Source organism: Seriola lalandi, unplaced genomic scaffold, assembly GCF_002814215.2.
Source record: "Seriola lalandi dorsalis isolate HSWRI2012SDOR001 ecotype SW California unplaced genomic scaffold, Sedor1 jcf7180002054875, whole genome shotgun sequence".
Classification (NCBI taxonomy): domain Eukaryota; kingdom Metazoa; phylum Chordata; class Actinopteri; order Carangiformes; family Carangidae; genus Seriola; species Seriola lalandi.
The window spans coordinates 1121487-1147299 of NW_019525428.1; the positions used below are offsets into that span (position 1 = coordinate 1121487).

Below are 25813 nucleotides of genomic sequence, written 5' to 3' on the forward strand. Positions count from 1 at the left end.
TATATGTATTAGGTGAACCTGGATGAAACTAATGCAGTACAATGGAACAGGCCTGTAGTAAATCCTCCTTCATGAGGATTATAATGTTCAGTATTTACTGAATCTGTTTGAGAAGTGTTTATTTTAATGGTCATTGTGGAGGCTGTAATTGTGGTAATGTTTAAGTGTTCTGGGATATACTGAGAAGTGTTTCTAACATTTTGTTGAATTTTTGTCAAATTCCTATAATGGGATGGACAAAATATTAGGAACACCTGTCAGTATAGTGTTAGTTTATATACAGTGGTGTCCAAAAGTCTGAGACCACTTTCCCATGAAGCCTCACATATACGTAGTAACTCTGGTATCTCTTTCATTTACAAAGGAGAATAAAAGGAGCCATTAAAAACACTGAATGGAGTTTAGCAGGGTATCTCCTTAAGTCTCAAGTCCTAGTGTCTCACCTATTTCTCTTTGTGAATTTTAGGAGAAAAATATGAGAAACAGCATTTCAAACAAAATAGAAACTAAAGTGAAGCTGAAATGAGAATCAGTTTTGTCTCCTGAGCTGTAGAAGAGCAAGATTTCTTCAGGAATTTTCTCTCTCTCTCTCTCTCTCTCTCTCTCTCTCTCTCTCTCTCTCTCTATATATATATATTTACACACAAACACCATCTCCACGATTTGGAATAACGTTCAAAATAAAAGTTTCAACATGGTAAGAGGGAATTATTGGCTCTGTTGTACAAAACCCTATGCAATTTATACTGCCAAACACAGAAGCACTGACACTTTCAAAATAAGAGTCTCAAAAAGGTAAGAGGTAAAGTAGGTAATAAAAGTTCGATCTTAGAAGCGATCGTCTATATGGGGATGTAGTGGTAAAGCTTTGTTGCAGATCAGCTTCTGTTAGGACATGTACATGTGTGTATACATGTCTCTCTGTGGTTGTGGGGACAAATTTGTGTTTGAAACCATCAGTGTGAGGTTGTTTTGGCCAGTCATGACAGCTTCAAAAGGCTGTTTGAGGGACATCTGCAGTGACTGAGGTCAGTGTCAGGATAAGTATGAATCATTCATGACATGAATGAAACTGAATGTAACGTCCTTTGTGCAGAATGAAACGTGAGGAGGGAAGTTCACGCACCAAGCAGCAGCAACATTCAAAAATTCTCCCGTAATTTTTCTAGTTCCGTTTACAGTTTCTTTCACACATTCAAATATCCGTTCACTTGCAAATCTGAAAAAAATCAAATGCACGCACACATTCACAAGTCTGAGTGCATGTAAAAACACAACACCCCTCTCATGCATTTGCAAAGATATATTTATTTTTGCGAATACTTGTACAATCGCACCCCCCCCCCCTCACAGTGATGCAGCAGTTGCGCTGTAGTTCTAACATGTGTCCGGCAGGGGTCGCAGGTTGCCCGCCCTCAGCCGTCTCTCTCTCTGGAGCCTCAGAGCTTGGACCTGGGAGCAGCCAGCTATGATAACGTTAGCTGAGAGCCAGTCTGCGGCTGCTGTTCCCTGCGAGCCGAGCTGCACCCACCACCAGGACAAACAGCGGTGCTCCATTTGCTGTACTGCAGAACAGTGAGTATTTCTTCCCGTGATAAATGCCTGCTCAGAGAGAGAGAGAGAGAGAGAGAGAGGGAGGGAGAGAGAGAGAGAGAGAGGACAGCGGCGTGTTGAGGCAGACAGACACTGGTTCATTTTCTCTGGATCCCAGTGTGCTCCAGGATTTAACCAAAAAATGAGGGCAAAGAACTGAGGCTGTGACTTGAGCCAATTAGGCTAGTTAGCTAGCTCCAGTGGGGGTTCTCCCTGGAAAGTGAAACAGGAACATAATAAATTGATGTTGGCTTGTGGTTTTGGAGCTTTTTTTTTTTAAATTTGTGGCGGAATAAAAAACGAAATATGTGTTCCCGTGGTTAGGTAACGTCCCCCTCTACCTACCAAACAGTAGCTCAGCTAGCTAACGTAGCCGAAAAGCTACACCTATTTTAGCCCTGTCACGCTTTTTGTCCCCTGTCTTGTGTGTTGAATAAGGGAGTGGGGCTGCTTTTTTTTGAAGCTAGTCTGCCAGGTGTTTGTGTGTTTTAACCTCGGCTGGGAAGCAGATAAACGGATGAGAGCTTTTAAAACGGCAGGTAGTGTTGACAAGCCTTAGCGCTTTAATGTTCCCCTAGCTTCGGTTATCGCAGACAGAAGGCGACGCTAATGTTTGGTCCATTCACCACGGCCCCGCTCTCTGTTTAACGGTAAACTCTGAAGGTAAATAACTGGAGGTTGAAGCTTTTTTTAGGAAAACTTTTTGTTGTTGTGTTTTTTCATTATCCGCTGGGCAGCACCGTGTGTCTGTGAAATATCAACTTACATGAATGACTATGGGACACTGGGTAGCTGTGTCACAGCCGCTGCAGCTCTGTGCTTTCTACTATGTTTTTAATGTTTTGATAATCTGCCTTGTGTCAATATGTTGTCATCAATCAATTTAACAGCTCACGTGGTTGCCAGGTACAAATTAGATCATAACAGCAACAACATAGTTATAAAAGCTGAATGACGGCTTCTAGCTGGGAGGAGATCCATACCCAATATTATTTATGACATAATTAAAGTCCACCTGGACCCACCATCCAACCTTGCAAGATTTGGTTTCTCTGAGTGTTTATTTGAAATCTGCAATATTTTTCTGTGATCATTTAGAAAACAGTCATAAGAGAGGCTCAGAGCCTCTAGTACTTTGAATTGGTTTTTGGTTCTTAAAACCACAAATATGTCTTCTTATGGATCAAAACTTCAAATAAACTGAAGGAAAAGTGCAACATGGGACCTTTAACAGCTCAGACGGCTGAACAGCTGAATGACAGCTTCTAGGTGGGAGTAGATCCATGCCCATGATTACTTATGGCATAATGAAAGGAGGAGACAGTTGTTTGTTTGGGACTCCAGACTGTGCTTTAACAGTTAACTTACTGTTTCAGCAGTAGGAATATAAGAATAGATATCTGAGATTTGATGCATGTATTATTAAATATTGTGTTTCTAATGAGATTACAGTCACAAGAAACAATTTTCTAAACATATCTGACTGGTCCAGCTACTGATTAAAATGTTTAGCACTTAAGCTCCTCCCCAGAATATTGTCACAAAAATAATATAAAGTTGTTTATTATGGACTTTATTGTTATATTATTGAATTTTTGTTAATGTCCAGTTTTACATGAAAATCTGGACATTTTTTCTTTACTATTTAGTATTTTGTGAATTTGACACAGTTTGTTCTCTCTGTCTCTTCCTCAGGGGATTTGTCCCTGTTGGTCACAACAAACCCAGCTGACCAGTGAACTGGACCACCTCCACCTCTGTAGGGAAAATAGAGCCACGTTGGACGGAAACGTAGCACTTAGTTTTCACCATGTTTAATCTGATGAAAAAGGACAAGGAGAGGGAAGGGAGTAGGAAGGAGAAGAAAGATAAAAAGGAGAGGATGTCTGCAGCAGAGCTGCGCAGCCTGGAAGAGATGAGCATGCGGCGAGGTTTCTTCAACCTGAAGAGGGAGGCGAAGCGTGAGTCCAAGAACAAACTGGAGATCTCCAACCCCATTCCCATCAAAGTGGCCAGCAGCAACGAGCTCACCCTCACTGACATTGAATCGGACGGCTTGAGCAACCGAAGCAGCATGGTTCTGGATGACCAGCTCAGCGCTGCCAGCTCCACCGATGACCTGAAGGGCGAGGGTGGAGGAGGACAGGATGGACACCGCAGCTCAGTCCATGAACGCGTGGCTCACTTCGGTTCTCTTGCCAAGCAGAACTCCTCGCAGGTGGGTCAGATGATGAAACGCTTCTCCTTTTCCCAGAGGAGCAAAGAGGAGAGCCCTTCAGAGAGCTCCACCCCCTCAGGCCAGAACTCTGCGGCCCCGTCCCCGCATGTGGAGAGCAAAGTTTTGGGCATGATCCGCAAGCACAGCCTCAAGCAGCAGCAGCAGCAGCAGCCCGGAGCACCAGCCACCAAAAAAGTCTGCATCCCTGAAGTGGTCGACAAGACCTTCCCCGCACAGCTGCAGCTGCCGGCTGTGGTCGCACCGAGCGCACCAGAAACGCGTGAGCTGGAGCTCCAACGCCGCAACACTGGTGACTTTGGATTTTCTTTGCGTCGCACCACTATGCTGGACCGCAGCGTTGACGGAGGAGTGTACAGGCGTGTGGTCCATTTTGCCGAGCCTGGTGCCGGCACGAAGGACCTGGCACTGGGGTTGGTGCCGGGCGACAGGTTGGTGGAGATAAACGGGCGTAACGTGGAGAACAAGAACCGGGACGAGATAGTGGAGATGATTCGTCAGTCGGGAGACACGGTGAGGCTGAAGGTGCAGCCGATCCTGGAGCTGAGCGAGCTGAGCCGCTGCTGGCTGAGGAACACAGAGGGCCTGCGCCGGGAGGCCAGACATGTAAGCAGCTTGTCCACTTTCTATTTTCTAACAGATAACAGCACCCCGTGTCACAGGTTTGTTTTGACAGGCAGATTAGCTGCAGCAGAAGCACAGCATTGTGTCCGGCTCTCAGTGTCCGGGTCCTGATTTATTGTCACACTGTTTCTAAGGTGTTGGTGTCTCATCATGATGTGGGAGGTGATGCCTCCTGGATGCCAGTAAAAATTGTGCTTCTCTGACCAAGATAACATTGTTTGACATTACTGTAAATTTTGGGATAAATCCTTTAATTGCACAAATAAAATTTCCAGCCTAGAAAGCTGATGCTAGACACAAATTTAACGGCACTCTGTGGGTACGTCCCAGTTCCCTTAATCACATCCAGGTTTCCTCCACTTGCATGTTTTACTTGCATCTCAGTCCGTCCCACTAAAGAGGTAAGCAGTGAAGATGTGAGGGAAGAGGAAGCAAGGACACGCTCTGTTAGAGATGCGTCCTTTCCTGTGAACCGTCATCTACAGTGACATCTGTTTCTGATGCCAGCAGCACAGCTGGATCAGCTGCCATTTGGCCTTAAAGAAGGGCATACAGTTGCCACCAGCAGCACAGAGATGGTGTTTTTCTCGTTGTTTCCCCATTTAAAAAAAACTAAACATCATATGTTTATTCCAATAATTAAGAAAGTTGTTAATGATTTGATTTATTAATCAAACCCACAGATCCACTATTTTTGGTGGATTTAATGGTGAGTAAATTAACAATATAATATTAATACATAATATTATACGATTCATTATTATTAATAAATCACATATATAATTATTTATATCATTTAAAATGTAAATTTACATTTAAATGTATTTATTTTTTAAAATTATTTTCAATTTTTGTATTTTAAATTAAAAAAATCTGCCCACTTTGCTTTAAAACTGTGGTGATGTTGTGATGTGGATTCAAGTCAGTCTAACCAGATATCAGATGTCTAATCACTATAGATTTCTATAGATTCCTAATGAAGGGGTGTGTCTGGGGCGCAGCTCCTCAGAGCAGTAATAAGATCTTTAGGAGGGATGACTGGAAGGACCTGGAAGGTTAAGCGAGGAGGAGCGAGGAGCAGGGAATGGTCAAATGAAGGAACTGGGATGTAACCACATTGACGTCTTGTTTAATTATGTCGGAGACGCTTCTAAACAGGCAGATTTACTACAACACAAGAACAGAACTGCCCCGGATTCTTGGGCGCATTTCTGTCCTGCTTCTGTGAACTTCTTTTACAGTTATTGTACGCTGTCTCTGCAGCATCATATCTCTGTTTCTGATCACGATGTGGGAGATCGCGTCCTCGCTGGAGGCAAGCAGAGTCAAGGTTCCCTGCTAACATTATTTGTGCCTCTCATTGGTTTGAAGAGTGGGATTTTTGGAGCCTGATTTGGCTCCAGAGTTCAGTCTCCTATTGTTCTGTTTTTTTTTTTGTTTTTTGTTTTTTTTGCAGTGATCAACAATGGCGCGCTGCTTTGATTCACCCACACATATTTTCTCTGAGGCTGAAAAGCCCCGTCTCTTTCAAACACCATTCATTTGCTGCGTCTGTTTCCATCGGACGTTGTTGCACTTTGGATGAAAATAACTGTGAAAACATAAAGATGGAAATGTAAAAAAAAGTATTTCTGTACACCCACTCAGCATGAAAACCAATTTCATCATAATATGTTGTTTTAGCCCAGACTATGTGGCTTACATGGAGTATTTGCGGTTTTAATTGTACTCTAATTATATTGAATGTTGTGGCTCATTATAGATTTATGTCTATAAATCTATAATGAGTTAACATCTGACAGACTAATAGACTTGCTGGCTTGAATCAGGCAGGTGTAGTAAATCATCTACATCTTGTCACACTCACCACTCTGGTGCTCTCACTTTCTCTTTCTCAGAAAGACTTGTTTTCATTCTTTCCAGTTGCATCCATTGTGCTGTTAAGCTACCTACTGTCAACAAAACTCAGTATTTTCTGCACAGATGTTTCACATTAAAGGTCTTCCTTAAGTGGTTCAGTGGGCATATCTCCTTGCTTTCCTGGAAGGCTTTTAATGTGAAAATCTTGTGTACACATTTGTGCAAACTTCTCAATGGTTAATGAACCACACAGTGGTGCTGAAATGATAAATTATTTATTTAAAATGAATTTGAGGATTTACTGCTTTTCTGTTTTATATCAGTGGACAATGACTGTCTTTGGGTTTTGTATTGTTTGTCGGACTAAACAAGTCACTTGTCACTGTGGATTTTTGTGATTTGATTTATCTGAGTATTTGAGTTATCTTTTTTCCTTTTAAAGGTATTGAAGCAGTTTTGAAAGTCATTAAATTTGTATTCGGAGTTTGAAGATCCTTTGCATTAGCAGTAGCTGAGTGTCCTCCAGTAGGCTCAATGTCTTGATCATGGCCTGTTTGGCAGCATCAGAGGGCTTTCTTTGTTTGCCTCCATTGGCTTTGGTTCAAGGGTCCTTGTGACACAGTCAGGCTGAAAGGAGCTCTAATCCCCCCCTTCTCACCACAATTGAATTCATCTGCTCTGGTAGGCAGGGAGTGACTCTGTGCAGCCCATGTTGTCCTTTTCCTAACGTGACAGAAGCAGCGACTGACTGGAGAAGCTGTGGAAAAACATCCCACTCTGCCTGTGACTGGACAACACACTGATTCTGTGTCATGTGAGGAGTTGTTAGAACGATTTCCATGGAGCAAACAGGAAGTGCACACTAGGGCGAGCTTTGTTTAAGTGTATAGGCAGTGTTGGGTCAAACACACACATACACCAGTGTTTCCTCTAGGATGTTTTTGCGATGGCAGGGTGGGGTGGGATGGGGGGGTCGGGGAAGTGAGCAGAGGCACATGAGCACCCTGAATGACAGGCACACAGGGAGGGCCGGTAAAAACAACTGGCCCACTGATACAGCAGCCCACCAGGATCTGTCCTGGTATGACCGCTGATCAGTCTGACTGTGAAGGGTGTTTTTGTATGCTGGTGGCTGGACTGAATATCAATAGGTCATTAAAAAATCTATCTAACTAAATGTCAGCTATTTAAATCTTCCTTCGCTCGCTCTCTTTCTTTTCCTCTTCTTCCTCTCCTGTCCTTTCACTTTGGTCAGGTGTCAAGGTGTTGATTTTGCTGCAGCATGCCGATGCTGCAAAATATATATGCTGTAATATAAGAGAAACTCTGGACACAAACAGAGACATGCTTTTCCCATCCTTTACGGTCAGGAGCCTATCTCTGCAGTTGATTTGTGTGCGTGTTTAACAGCAGGACTGTCTGTGTCTCTTTGTCCACTCTAACGGATTTCACCAGCTTGGCTACTGGTTTAAATAACGGCGAGCGCACAGAGAGACCATCCTTCAGTCCTGACAAAGGGTTTAAGCAGGACACTACATCTGCCATGTCACATAACTCCCAGTTCCAGCAACAGCTTCCAGCTTTTCTACATATTATTATTTTATTCCTGATACACTCAGTAAGCAGGCTTTCTTTGATTTAAAAGGCCCATATTGAACTCTTCATACGACATCAGGCTAAAACCCAGATCTCAGCAGTCTCCTTTGTGAGGACAGTGTTATCATAACGGATAGAAAATTATGTAAATAATATCCAGACTGTAATAACCTGGAATAATCCTCTAAAAAGAGGGATTGGATTTGACAAAGCAGCATTGTGGCTGTTCCCAGTAAAACTGCAGCAGTCGGGATTAAACAGCTGAAATCACTCAGCGTTGTGTCAGTCCATCTGAAGCCGGAGCCAGAAGTCTTCCACACAAACACGGACACATTAAGATTTAATCAAGATTTGGAAGCAGACAGACAGGATGCACCCATTCTTCTAGCTGTGACCAGTGTGGGCAGGATGTTCTAAAAAAAGGCACTGAGAGGAGAGGAAGAGCCAGTTTCACCCTGAACCAACACTTAAGACAATCACTGGCTCACACATAAGACGAGCAAGGCCAGGTACACACTTGATAGGATAAGCATTAGCTGATAAACTTATATGAGTACTTTGAAGAAATCACGTAGGCCTGGCGTCTCTCTCTGGACCTTCAGCTATGATAGTTAATGTGAGGGTAGCAGAGGCATGGAAATACATTAAACATAGAACATCAAGATGACATTAAGATAGCAGTTAAAGACAATAAAAACTAATTTAAATAAATAAAAATATTTATCATGATTGCATAAAATCAGGTAAGAAATTTAGATCACCATTTAAATGAATTGCTGCCGTGATAAAAGGTGTTTAGGAAGTTTGTTCCACAGGTGGGGAGCATAGAAAATAAAAGCTGCTTCAGCTTGCTTGGTTCTGATTCTGGGTAAACCTGTCTCTGATCACCTGACCTGGGGGGTCTGGATGCTTCATATCGTACAACTAGATCAGAGCTGTATTTGGGCCCGAGAACATTTAGTTCGTTAGAGACGAGTAGTTGGATTTTAAATTCTATCCTTTGACACACAGGAAGCCAGTGCAGTGATTTAAGGACCAGTGTGATGTGCTCCACTTTCTTGCTGTTAGTGAGGACTCTGGATGAGCTGCAGCTGTCCGGTAGATTTTTGTCTTTCATTTTTACTAAGACCTGTGAAGACACCATTACAATAGTCCAGCCTGCTGAAAATAAACTCAAGAATAAGTTTTTCTGTGTCCTTTTTTAGACAAAACTCCTTTAATTCTTGCAGTGTTCTTTATATGATAATAGGTTGACTTTGTAATTGTCTTTATGTGGCTGTTGAATTTTAAGGTGCAAGTCCATAACAACACTAAGATTTCTGGCTTGATTTGTAGATTTTAGTGTCATGAATTCAAGGTGAGAACTGACTTTTAATGTTTTTTCTTTGGGGCCAAAAACAACTTTTGTTCAATGCACATATTCAGTGATTGTAAAAGGGACTCTTGTCGCCTGGTGACGCTGTTATGTAGAGTTTTGTGTCATCTGCATAATTATGGTAAGAGATGTTGTAATATTCCATAATGTGAGCAATCTGAGGAATTCCACGTACAATTTTATGTTCGTTAAGATTCATAAATACCAATTGGCCCTAGCTAGTAGTCCGTAGCTTGTAAATATGATTTCAATAATTAGGGAATACATTATGTCAATAACGGGTGCCCACAAACAAATGTGTGTTTGTGTGTGTGTGTGTATTAAAATCCAGAACCTTTAGAGGTGATGCTGGAGATCAGGACAGGACTGAACGGAGGTTTTAACCAGCTGAGCGTCATCAACAGTTATTTTACTTTTCTGAATGGATCCATCTCCGGTTCCATTTTCGTGTAAATGGTGTAATTGTATAGTAATGCCACTGAAAGCATGTGTGGTGTCCTAGTTCGTTGTTGATCTAAGATTCAGTAACATCCTGAATCCTGAATTTGAATTGGACGAGTTACTTTGTTGCCTGTTGCCCTTTCTTCTCAGATTTCCTCTCAAATCCAAATCCCCAAAAAACGCTGGAATCTGTACATGGGTTTCTGTCTGAATTATAGCTCAGGAAGCTGGCATCCTCCTTTGTGGATATTCTACCAACCACACTCATAACGAGTCTGTTAACTGGGATCATGTACAGTGTGGAAACGGTTAAGCAAACGTGTTGGCTTGTAAATCTGCTGGAGTTGTAGACTTTAGCCCCAAACTATCTGAAACTTGCGGCAGGAATCCAGATCGAAGAGGCCTGGAAGGAGAGCGGAGACCGGAGCGTGAGAGAGAGTGGAGGTTAAAATAGTAAGAAGCCATCTTCACTTGTCTTAACAGGCTGACTGGAACCAGCGGGGAGCAGGCCTCTCCCTTTAGGTCTCACTCTGGTATTTGTGGAATCTGCTTTGGAACAAATAGACCACTTCCTGACCCTCTCCCCCTGGGATTCTCTTATGGAGGAAGAGGAATGAGGTTGTGAGGCTGAGGGCCGATGCAGGGGGGAGAGAACTTGATGTTTGTGAATGTGTTTGATAAAGAGGATTGTTTTCTAAATCTTGTCTGCGTGCCAAGTTGTTTGTTCTAACACAGTGGCTTCAGGAAGTATTCAGACCCCTTCCCTTTTTGCACACTTCACTGTTTTGTAGATTTGATTCTGAATGGATAAAATCGCCATTTATGTACATTAATCTAGACTCAATAATCTATAATGATAAAGTGAAAATGTGTTTTTAAAGATTTCAGTCAATCAACAACTGAAATCTTTCATATTCAGAAGTATTCAGACTCGTTGCTGTGGCTCCAAACTGTGGTCAGGTGCTTCCTGTTTGCTTTAATTATCCTAGACATGTGTCTAGAACTTCGTTGGCAATCTCTGGTAAGTTGAATTTTTTGGACATAGTTTAGAAAGGTTCAAACCTGTGTATATAAAGCTTTCACAATTCACACTGCATGTCAGGACGAAAACCAAACCACGAAGTCCAAAGAGCTCCCTGTAGACTTCAGTGGTTTAAAATTGTGGCGAGGTATAGATCAGGGCAAGGGAATAAAACCATTTTCTAAAGCTGAAAGCTGAATAACCATACAAGCAGGGCGTTGATCAGGGAGGTGACCAAGAAAAACAGTCACTCTAACAGAGCTTCAGGAGTCCCTCTGCAGAGATGGAAGAACCTGCTGTAACCTGCTGGACGACCATCTCAGCAGCACTCCCATCAATCAGGCCTTCATGCTAAAGTGGCGAGAGGGAAGACGCTTTGAGTAAAAGGTATTTGACAACCCACTTTGAGTCTGTCAAACAACATTTAAAAGACTCTGAAAGCGTGAGGAAAAATCACCTGGATAATACCGTCTCTACGGTGAAGCTGGGCGGTGTTGGGGTGTTTCTCAGCAGCAGGGACAGGGAGACTGGTCAGGAGTCAGGGAAGGATGAACACAGCCAATTACAGAGAGGTGCTTGAAGGAAACCTGCTCCAGAGGGCATGTAACCTGAGACTGAGGTCGACGGTTCGTCTTACAGCACGACAATGACCTGATGCAAATGGCCAAGACGACGCTGCCGTGGCTTCAGGACAAGTCTCCCACTGTCCCAGCCAAAGCCCAGACTTACAAATGAATGGGTTAACATGCACCCTGTGAATTAGTTATATAATATCCTGTATATTGTGGAGGCAGCTCAGAAGAAATAATGAATAATGAACAACAATCTAACAGAGTTACAGCACTTACATTTCCCTGTTCACCGTGATAAGCCTATAACCTTAGACTGTTTCACTCTCTTTATTTACAAGATTATAAATGGCACAGACATCACATGTCTTATCTAGGCGTGTTGTATAATGTTGTATGACAGTGGATGTGTTTTTTTTTCTGTGTTTATGGGGAAAAACAACTTTACAATTTACAATTAGTAAAGAATAAATTGGTATTTTCTTCTTTTGAGGTTTTTGTTTGATAAATACAGGAAGTGTGTTTGGGGCAGAATGCATCATGGGCACCTGGAAAAACAGGCACAAAGTCAATCTGACTTGATTTATTAGAATTAATTCACTGGATACAGGAAGGCTACGATTTGTGAGGCAAATAGTTTCAGTCTGATTGTAAAGGTTGAATCTGAAGGTGCAGTATAATCCTATGCTTCAGTAGAGAGGTTACATACCTCAGGCTTGTGATTGACTGCTTTACATGAGTCAAACTGCACATGAATGCATGTGTGTGTTTGTGATTACGCGCATTAGCTCCTTCACACACACACACACACACACACACACACACGCCTTTACAATCAGTCCAGCAGAATTCCTGTTAACAAAAGAACTCAGCTCCCAGTAATTCTCTTCACCGGACTGTTTGGAAATAGAAGCACTTGTCTGAAGAGGATGAAATGTTTTCATCTGCTGCTGAAGTTCTATTGTGTTGCTCAATAATCCCTTATATAGTGATTGTGGTTTCAGTGAAATATTCAAATATGACATCTGGATTCTTTGTTTTTTTACTCTCATCCCAAGGGCATCAGGCCGAAGCAGCCGCGATTATTTCTGTAACCACATACTGCAAGTCAAAACTTATTATTCAGGGAGGCTTGGCTTCAGAGTCCTTCAGTGTCAAATTATCAGGTTTACAGCAGAATACTACTGCGGCGTTGATGAGTGTGTTTTGGTTCAGCGTGTTTGCATTGTAAATGAGCGGGTCCTGGTTTTGTTGCTGGCGCGTTGCGGCTCAGAAGAACAGGCGCTGAAAGGCTCTGTTCATTCCTCAGCGTTTCCTGTCGCCCTCAGTGTGCGAGAGTTCAGAGGGCAGCCGGGTCGGGATGAGGGAGGAGGCAGGAATGCTATAGGACGAGTTGTAAGAAATGTGATGAGTGACACACACACACACACGTCTGATTTGTTTTTCATCACATCAATGCAGAAACAATGTGCCAGGTTAGGATGTGATTAATGGCAGACAGAACAGTGGCTGAACTGCCGAGTGGAGGTCTAAAAATATCACACATCACGACAGTGCTGTCTCTGTTACTTACACACACACACACACACACACACACACACACACACACACACACACACACATACACACTGATCCAGAAATAGCAAACTGACGGAATTTACTCGCTGAGACTAAATGTTAATCTCAAAAATGACATATAATTGAAACATGCTTGTGTTGCAGTTTTCTGAACTGATAGAAGAGAGAGAGAGTTAATTAGCTCTAATGTGAATGAATAATGACATGAATAAACGAAAAATGAATATACGTGTTTGACTCTAGGAGGTAATATGTTTGAAGGTCGCACTTTTGTTGGGAGAATAAGTGAAGTCACCGTGTCTCTGTGACGCTGTACTCAGGCGCCGCGGTGCTCGGAGCTAAACGCTAATGTCAGCATTTGCAGGTATTTGGTTAGAAACCAAATGATCGAGTTGCTGCCTTAAAGTTCCTCTCCAGACACGTTTGCAACACTTTGCGGGTGGGTCCTAATGGGTTGTGTAGATTAGTGGATGACTCATAAGCTAATCTTTATGATTGAGGAGACATTATGTGATAGTCATTAGTCACCCGTCACTCTGTCACAGGATTATGTGGGCCTGATGCTTCTGATTTACCAAACATGAAGGTTAACCCTGCACTGGTAGGCTCTTAATCCTCTTTCCCAGTGTTCACTGCTGAGGGTTAAATGAAGTGGGGGAGGCTCCGGGTTAAACTGAGCCTTTCGCTGCAACTGTAGTGAATAGTGAGACGGTTTATGGGGGTGGTAAATGCAATTTAAAGGATTTGTCTGGTGTTACGCCTCGTTTTTCTTGCACTTTGTGAGTTGTGGGTACCAACAGATTCGCTGGGAGCTACAGAGGAGGGAAGGGAAGTCAGAAAGTAAAGAGAAACTGACTAACACAACGTTGGTTTTGATCTTTTTTAATGGGGTTTGTTAACGATAAAGAAAAATGTAGAATTGCGTCACACTTAGTTTTTGTTTTGTCAGTGTTGTTTCAGTGTTCAGGCATGAAGTGCTGCAATAATGCCACAATAATCCCTGGCGTCATGTTGCCATAAAACGATCCCAGTGAGCAGTGGTAGTGGAGCAGTACGTCTCGGCAGATACCCTGACCTGAAGCATCAGGATTGGCAGGTTTTTTTTGGAGAGAAAAAGTCTGGTGTCCTAATGATTGGCAGCCCCTTTCTTACCCCCCTTTAAATCAAGACCACATTTCCCATAAAGCCAGTCACTTCCTGTCCCTGCCCCACCTTTTTTCAGACTGCGATCTGAGAGCTGCAGGGCCTGTGGTGCAGCAGCGCAGTGACAGTCTCTCTGTCTTGGTCAGATGCCACTACAGCTTGTTTGGCCTCTCTGTGCTGACTGGAAACCACTCTGTCAGCACTCTCTCTCTCTCTCTCTCTCTCTCCACATACTGACACAATGACACAGCAGCACAGCTTAAAGCGCACTGCCTCGACAGAAGCACCTGGCCGTTTCCATGGTAACAGACTGCTCTCTGTCCTCTGGTCTTATTTGCAGAGTGATTTTTTTTTTTTTTTTTTTTTTTGGAGACAGTCGACTAAAACTGAGTCTGAGGAAAGTAAAGTTGTGAGACGTCGGTATAGAACAACAAAGTGGGAAAACCTAAGACATGTTTTCACACATTCGTAGACGGAGTAAACTGAGACTGATGCCGTATAGAATGCATATGAGCTTATTTAAGGTTATGTAAATCCTCTGGGACAGAGGCAGTTGCTGTAGCCTGTATATTATCTTGATCTACAATCGTCAACATCTTTACGTCGTCTAGTTCTGCCATTTCCTGCGTCCAGAATACGTCCAACCATTCCAGTGTGACCGCTGCACTTTCAAAGCCAAGGATGGGTGTGGGAGGTTTAGAGGGAACTTCCAGTCGTACTCCTCCCTTCTGCGCTATAGGAAGGATGTTTTTACTATTTACATCATTGATCTGAACTTGGGAGGAAATTGCAGAAATGCAGTGAAGGAGTGTGAACACTCAGAAGGGAGGGGTCGCCAGTGGCGAGTCGTCATTCACACAGCTAAACCCGTTTGTGACTCTTATCCTGGTTTTGATCGCACGGCAGATAAGGGATTGTGTGTTTGTAGACTCAGTAATGCAGATTGTAATCGAGTGTGCGCTGCCCAGGGTGTCGGGACGTGTTTGTCTGGTATGCTCATTAGAGGGTGACACGGGAGTGGATTTTTCACTCCTGTCCCATCCCACCAAAAACATTCCTGTCCCGTCCCAATCCTGGAAGAATGACTCCCGTCCCGTCCCGTAATTGTGTTTGTTATCAGGATATGTTAGCTGGCATCTGCGCACAGAGATGCCTCTAGTGCACGTGAGTTACTGCAGCAGCTCAGACAAGTGATTGGCCAACGCCTCGTCATACAACAGTCAGAGCAGAGAGGATGGGATAAGAAAGAATAAAAATTAATTCATATTAGAACTGCATATATAAAAACTGACCTCTTATAATGGTTCCTGTCCTGCCCGCTCCCGCTGACGTCCCAGTCACATGATGAAACGTGAAATTGAAGCTCATCCCACAGGAACCCATGAAAACTTTATAAAAATGTTTTAGAAAGTTAAATTAAAGTTACATTTTATTTTTTTTTACATGCAAAAACAATTCCAGACAATTTGGTAATGAAATAGTTGAGACTTGAGAAATAAATGTAATCCTGATGAAGATCCATAAATAAATGAGAACACTCTTTGTTTCAGGGCAGAAACTGTATAAAATCACGGCTTCACGTCTCCCTGTCATGAGATCAGAAATGCAAAACTCCAGTTAATAGGAAGATGCATGTCTGTCGTCGTGGTTACGTGGCGTTTTGCATAGACGCTGAGGGACGACCGGCAGGAAGGGACAGTCCTGAGGCCGATATCATCGGAGGGAGAAGTTTTTTTTTTTTTATAATTGATGTGTGTGAACTGTCCCCCCCCCCACGCGTCACTCACCAGCATGTCTGCAGATGTACACTGCAGGAAGAGACTGTGCAGAGTAATGAGTTGAAACCACAAGTTTAATGCGCACATGAGCGCTGAGGTTTCTGTGGTTGTTTTACAGCAGAAAGATTTGACCAGCGGATCCGCCATCTGCTCAACATCACTCCAGCCTTCTGATGCAGCCTTCTGATGACTGTCCTCTGAGTTTTGAATCATAATTTCAACGATTTCAGACGCTTTGTGCTCTTATTACGGCCAAGGCTGTGTCCCAGTTCGGGAGCCGCATCCTTCGGAGGACGCGATCTGCAAAGGTGTGGCCGCCGTAGACCGTTTAGGCCAAACCGAAATGAGATTTTTGCTTTGAGTCACCAGCTGTGCCCGCCTTACCTTTTTAAGCTCCTGTCGCCTAGCAACCTTGACAATACAACTCTTTCTCACAAACACTTGAGGTTTTAAGGCCCTTGGTTTTAACAGTTGTACCGTTAGCAGTTGAACTGAGCTGAAACCCTACTTAACATTTAAAAGTGTAATCCTCAGGCGGTGTCGTGTTCTGCCATATTTTTTTCATTACCGGAGCGCAATGAATCTTGGGATAGGTTGGAGACTTTGTTGCCCAGGAAACGAAGGGCGCATTTCTTGGCCGCATTTGAAGGAGCCTTTGAAAAAAAGGGACGGTCTAGTCGCCCCTGAAAGATGCAGCCCCTGAATTGGGACACAGCTGAAGTTCAAAGTTCGTGCTCATGTTTAGATAATATTTAAATATGTAGTTAAATAATAAAAAGGAAAGTCCCGTTTATATCCTTCAAAGTGCTGAAAAGTGCCACTTTGGTGACACCCAGCCTCTAGTCTCAAGTCAATTGACCAGAAAAGCAACGTCTTTCCCCATAAGGCAACACAGTAAATCACTTGATGTTTGAACACAGTCACAGCAGGCTGCTGGTGGGTGAAGAATTTATCTGGTAAAGTCCCGACCCAATGAAATGCTTTGTGCTTTTCTGCAAATTGATTCTTCTGTTTGTACAAACCTGCTAAAATTCACTGAAGCTCCCAAATGTGCAGGCAAGTTGATGTGCCAGCACCGACCCAATCACTTCCTCAACACACACACACACCCCCACACACACACACACACACACACACACACACACACACACACACTCTCAGCTGGAAGGCCACACTGCAGCACATGTCCAGCCGGCCGCTCGGCGTTCTCTGCCGTTCAGTTTCCATTTGAGCAAACAGGGCAGTGAATGGTCGTGTGTTTTTATCTGCTCTTCCTCAGCTGACCTAAGCCCCCGGGGCGTCTGTCAGCCACAGAGAATGGACTGTGCACCGGGCTCTTTGTTCGCTGCAGTGTCCTATCGCTGCTGTGTGCGTGGGTGTGTACAGAACTGTCATACGCCATTGTGATATGTGACTGATAATGTAATTACCTGTCAACATGCAAAATACCAGTCTGAGTGAGTCAAAGTGTAATCACGTGAAGTATGAAATGCATCACGTCAGCTTGTTCATTCATCTAGTGCAGCAGGTCATACATATATGGATATAAATGGACCAACACAACATCCTGTGTGTCTGCAGAGAAATGCTGAACAGTGTATATTATTGCATATTCTTCGCTCTACTACTGGTCCAGGCAACAATCCTCAAATTCCTCACTGAAGGACTTGGACTGACTGCAAAATTAATAACCTCAGCTGTGCTGTGTGTTTAGCAAGTTTAAAGTAGTTTTGGAATTTTTTTTTTTTTATCAGTTTTCATTTTCATTTTGTTTTGACTTTTTGTTTTCAATTTTAGTTTTAATTAGTTTTTGAAGCAGGTTTGTTAGTTTAGTTTTTATTAGTTTCAATGTTAGTTTTGGTTAATGATAATAACCTCGGTGGTTAGTACTTATCAGCAAATGCTAACAATGCTAGTAGCCATGTCTGTCTTGTTCTTGTTTTCTGGTTTATTCTTGGACCACTGTCTCATCTGTTCACTTATCTAAAACTCAAAACACTATAATAATTTCATAATTTCATATTCTTCCCTGTTCAGATTTCTGCAAGATGTTAGCAAGTGGTGAGACCAAGCAGATGGTTGGACGTTGACACTCCTTTTACTGGCAAACTCTTCAGCTCATACGTTTCCTTCAGGAGGGACTCCAGAAATGTAGTGTTGCACTGCTATAAAATTGGGGAATTAACATGTGACATCAAGTTATTCAGATTTTAATCCCTAGTAGAAGAAAAGTGGATCCTAAACTTCTGATTACACGGCTCATTAGCATTCGTTGTTAGCTCGAGCTAACATCATTAGGGCTATTTTCTCAGCCTTGACAAAGCTCCTCCAGAGCCAGAGAAGACTGTGTCGTTCATACACATCTCTGAAGCGATCTAATGACATCTGAGAAGGGGTGATGATGATGTAACAAACACGAGTCTTATTTAAGCTAACTGAGAGATGTTAGTGTGTAAGTGTCAGCTGAAATACTGGGAGATGAACTGACTTCTAACCAGCACCAGTATCATAATTTGCCTGAATCCATCATGAAGTTCTGTGTGTGCAGAAACCGGATGATAAGCTGACACACATTGTCCCCAATCACCAATACAGTCAATGTTGCCAACACACGGTTTCAGCCACTCTCGTGTCACTGAAGGTTTTTGTCAATGACTTGCATCCAAATCTCACTGCATCTGTTTTGCTTGTATATTAAAGTGATCTCTTGCCCTTTGACCCAGTGCGAGGTCAGAGGAGCCGGATTCTCAGCATCGTTCGAGGCTTTTATCAGAATCAGCTGCGAGGCTGTTCGGTCTGTTCGGTCTGTTTATCACCGTTGTGAGATAAGAGTTTCTTGTTCACGGTTGTTATCTGCTGGATCTAAATCCTGCTGGAGCTCAACAACTCCTTCAACACAGCGTCTGGTTGGAGCTGTACGGATCAGAACAGCCTCACATTTAGGTTACAGTTTGATGCTGGGCTGTGGCTTTCCACAGAATAGCCCCGCCCATCATGAGCGAACATGCTTGGACAGATGTCAGTGTTGATGGCGTGTGCTGAAAATCATACGTCTGAATCAAACCTGCTCGCTCTGACACTTACATGGAATAATGATGTGAGATGATCTTTTTCTGTCTGGTGCAGGAACTTGTAATGACCTGAGTGGGCCATAATCTTCCTCAGGGCCAGTGATGGTGATGGTGATGATGATGATGATGATGATGATGATGATGGCGAGCTGTTTCAAAAAGCTTTTATCTCAATGAGAGTTTCAGTGATGTCCTGACAAGTCTGGCTGTTAAGCTGCTTTCTTCAGCTCTGCCGCAATCTCTGACCCTGTGTGTGTGTGTGTGTGTGTGTGTGTGTGTGTGTGTGTGTGTGTGTGTGTGTGTGTGTGTCTGTGTGTGTTTTCAGTGGTATTTTAAACTATGCCTGTTTGGAGTGTTCACAGTAATGGATTTAGAGCTGACGTGTGCTTGCAGAGTCTCTACATGTCCCGTAGTGTGTGTGTGTGTGTGTGTGTGTGTGTGTGTGTATGTGTGTGTGTGTGTGTGTTATCTTTCTGTTAATATTACATGTGTACAGACAAAGACATCGTGCACCCTGTTCGACCTACATCTGCCAGCCTGCACCACAACTGAGACATGAAGCATGGAGCTCGCTCAGACATGACAGACACACACACACACACACACACACACACACACACACACACACACACACACACACACACAAACTTTGTCTGATCCACTTGGTCTTTGATTTAATCTTAAACTTAGAGCTTAGTCTATTTGTCCTGTTATACTCCAGTTATATTTGATGTTTTTCAGAGAGTTGAAAACAAACAAATTGTTTTTATTTAAAAAGTTTGACCTCGTCCGTTAGAGCTGGATGTTTCGACACTTTCTGCCGATATGACACAGCAGTTTCTTTATTATTTATTTCTACTGAACCCTTTCTTTCATTTAACAAAAGATGCAAAAGTTTTCAGATGTTATACTGTTGTTCACACGGATAAAGTCGTACATCAGTCTAAATAAAACAGTGTTGGGCGGACAGACCGTGTGGGCGTCTCCTGCTTTGCTAAGTGCAAACAGGCGGCTGGTGTTGAATATAGATATCTCAGGCACATTAAACACTGATTTAAATGCATCTCCTAGCTGGAGAGTGTTTAATTAAAATAGTTAATTTACATTTAAAACATTATTGTGTTGTTGCCTTGAATTTGTTGTGAAGTATTTCGCGTTCTGTTAAAAAACCCGTCAGATCAGCAGCAGATTGATGTTGAGCTGGAATCAGATCTGGTTCTGAAACATCTCGTCTCACTTTAAGGAGGATGGTGTTAGCTAACCTGCTTTGTGGTGACGGATTTGAATGAACCTCTCACCTGCTGGCGCCTCTCCTCCCACCTGTGCACCGTGTGCTTGTCACCAAAATATCACACAGACGTACAAAGTGAATTTCAAGGTCAGAAAGACGCCAAACTGTCCGCTGGTCGTTTAACCGCCATGGAAACTGTCAGGACTTGCTGCTACGCATTACAGAGGTAATATAACCTCACACAACCAATAGCTATGTTGCTAACATGCTAACAAAGCACGGTGCTTTCCAATTTTGAGAGATAAGTTACAAATCCCTCCCTAAACATCAGGGTCGTATCTTGTAAACATTTTTTTAATCAATTAAAAATACAAGTGTGTTCTGTAAAAACAGTTTCAAACAGATGATGTGTAATGTTTGACTTGGAAACTTGTATTTCCGTTGACTCATAAATCCTGTGACTGCTGACTGATGATGTTTTTAACATGTTTAGTTTTTGTGAACAGTCACGTTTGCAGCGCTGATGGTCTCCTCCAGGGTCCGAAGAGGAACAGTCCAGTTCATGTTCCTCCTCTCACACTGACAGACGAGACGGCCTGTATCAGTTTCATCTGACAGTATCGAGTGCAGAGTGAAGTCCAGGACACGTTTGGTCTAGTTTAAGGGGTTCTGGGTGTGTATCATACTGAGCAATGACAGTCAGTTCAGGAAGTGAACTAATGTGTCCTTCACAAACATTCAGTCCTGTCAATATAGGATTGGAAATGAAATCAGCCCCCAAGTAGGAAAAATGATTGGACTGTGGATAATGTGTGTGTATGTGTGTGTGTGTGTGTGTGTGTGTGTGTGTGTGTGTTTGTGTGTGTGTGTCGGGGGATTTTGGCTCTAACAATGTCACCATCTGCTGACAGCAGAGAACATTAGAGTACATTCTTCTGTGTGCATTAGTGGAATGTCACACGGCCCTGAGGATTTCTGTGACATCAGAGGCTGCGGCCCGGAGGAGACGGACTCTGTGCCGACGCCCCCGAGGACGAGAGGCTGTCAAACTCTTCTGCAAACAGAGAATCTGCGCTGGGCAGGATTAAAACAAAACAAAAAAAACATGCACTCATCTAATTAGTCATGATGTTAGGAAGCGGAGGATCTGTCTCGCCGCCATCCACTCCCCGTCTCTGCCAATAAAAAAGTTCCATGTTAAATTGAGGTGTAGACATTGGCCTGAGATCTTGTTTGCATAGGCTGCACGCAAGGAAAACACAAATGAGAATTTCATTTTTTTCTTTTTTTTGTTTTAGGCTTTAAAAAGGAAACAGTGTGTTTTCTTTTGTTTTAATCTCCAAATGTTCAATTTAATAAACAAAAGAAACAAAGCCACAAAAAACAAGTCGTTCCAGCCTGAGCTGCAGCGACTGTGCAGAGGCAACAGAGAAGTAAAATGAAGGTAGATAATAAGGAGGAAATAATAACCTTGTTTTATCAGTGACGACAGACGGTCTGTGGCCTCTTGAATGTCTCGCATTCTCGTCCTTACCGACGTGTTTTTTTAGCATCACAGATTCGACACATGCAGATTTGCTCACCCTGTAGTTTTGTGAATAGTTTAAGAGGAGACAATAACACTCAATGTTTCCCTCCTTCACTCTTTAGTTTGATATGTTCCCGTCGTACATCGACATCTGGTGGCCACGGAGCAGCTTCATTAGTAATTGAATAGCTGCAGGTCGTGATTGAAAGACTTAAAGAACATGGCTGTCGTCTCTGTTAGTGGCTGGTTATCTTCATTTTCATCGTGTTTCATCAAACAGGCAGCGACATGATCACACACAAACCCACAGTCCAGGTGATTATGTAAGTTACAAAGAGTAATAGTTGCGTTTGCGTCACATGGGAGTTACTTCAGTGAGGAAATCTTCTGGGAATAACTGGGAGTGTTGTGAGTTACTAATGTCACTGTTTTACTACATACACATCACACACAGGCCACAGACGCGGAAAAACTCGTTCTACGTCTCAAAAAAAAATGATGATATGTGACGTTTCCTCAAACCTCTGATCTCTGTCGTTGATTCATCATTATAGTGTGTAACTCAGGCTGTTCCTGGTCTAATTATCACACAGGCTGCAGACGCTCCGTCATTGCTGGTGAACTGGACAGTAAAGGTTCATATATGTGAAATGCTTAATCTCCCCAGAAATTATTAAAATATCTGATAAGTTTTCCCCACTTCTGTCACGCTGCTCCGGTCGCTTTCTGCACATGTGCACGACACGAAGTAAAGTCATAATTAAAAGACTTGAGGTTTTTGGTTTCGGTTTGATTTTTAATGCCTAGAGAAAGATTTGAATGAACAGATGCAGACTGAGTCTCTTCAGTCTGTGTCTCCTGGAGGATCCTGTGGTGATGTACTGAATACAGAACGCTTCCTCTTGTCTTTACATCATGATAAATGCCTGTTTGTTGGCTCTCACTCTCTCGCTTTGTCCTCTAGAGCAGCACTGACTCTTTGCAACCAAACTTTAAACGTGTTATTGAATAACATTGAGATACATGGTTGACAGGATGAGTGATATTTGTTTGGCTGGTGTGATGTCATCGCTGCGTTCTCCCAGCTGATCTGACTTTACACCAGCCTGCTTGTACACTTATGCACGTGATGCACGTCTTCGCCCGTTCATAACACTTGTATCCCTCCCACACTCCATTCATTTCACAGCACACTTCGTTTGCACTCTACCTACATCACTTTGGCTGTTCACTCCCTACAATATCATGGCAGCTGCTGTGGAATAATGGAGGCTTTGTGTGGCTGCAGGATCCTAAAAGCATGTGGAGCTGTTCCTCGGTCCTCTGGCGCCATCTTGAGGCGCAGGAGCAGAAGTGGTGGGAAACAGAAACGAGCTGCAGCGCATGACTGTGGTGGATATCTGCTGCCTGGGGATATGTGTCTTTATGTGGGCGGGTTAGTTAGTATTGTTTGTTTGGATTGGAAGGATCAAGCATGTTTGTGTAGTGACAGTCTAGAAAACCTCAGTGGGTGATCGCACTCCTGTGTGCTCATGTTTTTAACCCTGTCTGATTTACATTACATGCATATACTCGGAGCTAATTTCATGAATAAAGTCTCTATCTGTCTAATTTGAGTATATACTGTTCTCTTTTCTTCGTTTGGGAGGAAGTAGATTTTTGGACATTAAATTCCAAGTCAGTTTACTTTTTCAATATTTACCCCAAAGCACTGACCTTTCCCTGACCTTAACTAAATGTTTTGTCATGTCTCCTAATGCGTCAGACATACACTGTACAGGTACAGTCAGTATGACATTCTGGAAATGGCTTTACAAAATTTCTCATCACAAGGTCCACGCACTTGATTCAAAAACTTTCAGCGACTCTTCAACGGCCTTCATCGCAGGTGTAAATCTCTGTTTATTAATAAGAGCATATACTTGACAGGGAGGTGGGGGGGGGCAGCATCATGAAGAGAGACAATGATGAGCTGTTTTTTCCATTCATTGTCAACAGTGAGTGAACCCTGCGTGTCGTTTCTGGCAACATGTTGCTCTCTGCTTCTGCTTTTCTTCGCGCCGCCTTCTTCTTCCTCTCTGCTACACAGAAAGATTTCACACAGGAAGACAGCGCAGGTTACAACACCCTGAAATCTCTATATATAGAGTGTTGTAGTCCTGGGTATTAACCGAAACAGATGGTGGCAGAGAGAGCTGATCATACAGAGCAGAGAAGGGGTTGGGTTGGATTTGAGGTTCAGAAAGCGGAGGTACTGTACGTGGGATTAAACCGCTGAATGATGATTGGACGAAATGTAAAGGTACGTTACCAGCAGATTGGACGGAGCATCACGACTCTAGTGTCTGCAGATGTTCTTGAACAGGCAAAGCTCAAAGTTTGGAATAACTAATTTCTTTACATTGGAAGAATGAGCATGAATCTAGCTGCCAGGTCGCTGTGTCTCTTGGCATTAGCTACACAACTAGCTTGTTAGCTAGTCGTGCTGTTGAGCCTCTGTCCTCTAACTTCAGGCTGCAATAAATCTGACTGACAGCAAGTCAAAGTTTGCTCTTCTGTGGACGATTGAACCACGATTAAACCGAGGTCAAACCGGTGGTTTCCCGCCTTTTTACCTGTGACTGTTTTTCCCTTGTGACGGTTCAGTACCAAAGAAAGTCAAATTAACACTGAAATAAGCAAAAATTCTGATCAGCTCAAAAACTCTTCTTCTCTCCTCTCCTTAATCACCACATGACCCCTCAGATTTATCATGTGACCCCTTGAAGGGGACCCAACCCCCAGACTAAACTACCTAACTGCATATAAAACAGTTAAAATTAGCTCCATCTTCACCAGTTACAACTGTATAAAGCTGCTTACACATTGATGCATCAGCATTAACAAGCTAATGATGTCATGTGTAATAATATATCAGTCAGAGGGAAGAAACAAGTACTTTTATTTAGATCATTTAGGTTCATTTGAAGCAAGTAAATAGGATTATGTTAAGTAGTATTAAGTTGGATTTGTCATGCAGGACTTGTAATGGGATATTCTTACGTTGTTGTATTGGTATTTTTACATAAGTAAACAATCTGATTACTTTGTGTTGTTCCTTTCTATCCTCTGTCAGTTTGTCCCAGTGCGTTACCTCTAATGCTGAAACCATTGGTTGACCTAGTTATATTAATGATTATTAAATTACAAATATTTGGAAAAATCGTCCTTGCTGAAGTGTTGTAGTTTATTCACCACAAACAGCCTAAACACTGCTCAGACGTTAGCTTTAGCTACGTAGCAAAATGCTACTTTTCTGTTGGATTGAATTTGCAGTGTTCAGGGCAAATTAGCTTCTTTCACATCTTTACATTGACTTTATATGAAATCACGCCGCCCTTTACAATTTGCATTGAACTCTCCTCTAGTTTTGTTTCTACTTTGTAGATTCAACTAATTCAACTTTTTAGTCATTTAAAGTGTAAAGTCTAACATCTAAACAAACAGTTTCCCACAACTGGGTCAGTCTAGCTCCTGGAGCACCTGAATACAGCATCGGGGTCAGATACCAGGCCCTGTATTTTACCACTGCTTAACTACAAGATAAGCAAGTGTACACAGTACGTTCTCAATGACATTAACAGACCCTTAGCTGAGTTTGCTTACACACAGATACACACAGACACAGAAGCAGCTGAAATGACAGCAACTGCAGGAGCATGTGTTGAACACTGTGGCTGCTGATTGGACTGTGGAGGTGATGTTGGGTGGGGGTGGGGGGGAGTTCATGGCAGACCTGCGGTCCAGGTTGGAGAGCAGAGGCTCCTATTTTTACCCCCACTCAACACGCTCATATCACAACAGCTGTCCCCACATCTCTTGTCTGTCCACTGTCAGGAATAACCAGCCAATAGGAAGCCTCCCCCCCCCCCACCGCTCTCCTCAGCTCGGCTGTTTCACTCTGCGCTCTGTGTCTCGAGCCGCTCGCTCACTCAGACCTCCTCAACTTTGGACACTTTTTCATTTCATTGTTGACGTCTGGGGGAAACAGCAGTTGTGGAATTACTTCGCTAACAGGTAGAACAACTTGTGACCAGCTTTTTAATGAAGAGCAGGGACTGCAGAGGGAAATGTATGACAGTCCTGGGGCCTCGAGGCTCCACAGCCGGTGGCTCTATTTTTAGAGTAGA

At 43.0% G+C, this 25813-nt stretch overlaps 1 protein-coding gene and 1 long non-coding RNA gene across 4 annotated transcripts in view; both read left to right on the top strand.

Annotated features, from left to right (window-relative positions):
• Nucleotides 1-1424: 1424 nt before the first annotated feature.
• Nucleotides 1425-25813, top strand: part of myo18ab (myosin XVIIIA b) — a 107227-nt gene continuing 82838 nt past the window's right edge. For 2 of the 3 annotated variants that reach the window (XM_023428436.2, XM_087179897.1), the window contains exons 1-2: nucleotides 1425-1575; nucleotides 3289-4435. In XM_023428436.2, coding sequence (XP_023284204.1) covers nucleotides 3404-4435 — 1032 coding nt within the window. In that variant the 5' untranslated portion in view covers nucleotides 1425-1575; nucleotides 3289-3403. Of the gene's footprint in view, nucleotides 1576-3288; nucleotides 4436-23812; nucleotides 23947-25813 lie in introns of those variants that run through there. The other variant, XM_087179894.1, reaches the window with a different exon arrangement.
• LOC147817862 (uncharacterized) overlaps nucleotides 25578-25813 on the top strand; it is a 3704-nt gene continuing 3468 nt past the window's right edge. The window contains exon 1 of the long non-coding RNA XR_015438610.1: nucleotides 25578-25700. This is a non-coding gene — a long non-coding RNA (uncharacterized LOC147817862). The remainder of the gene's footprint in view (nucleotides 25701-25813) is intronic.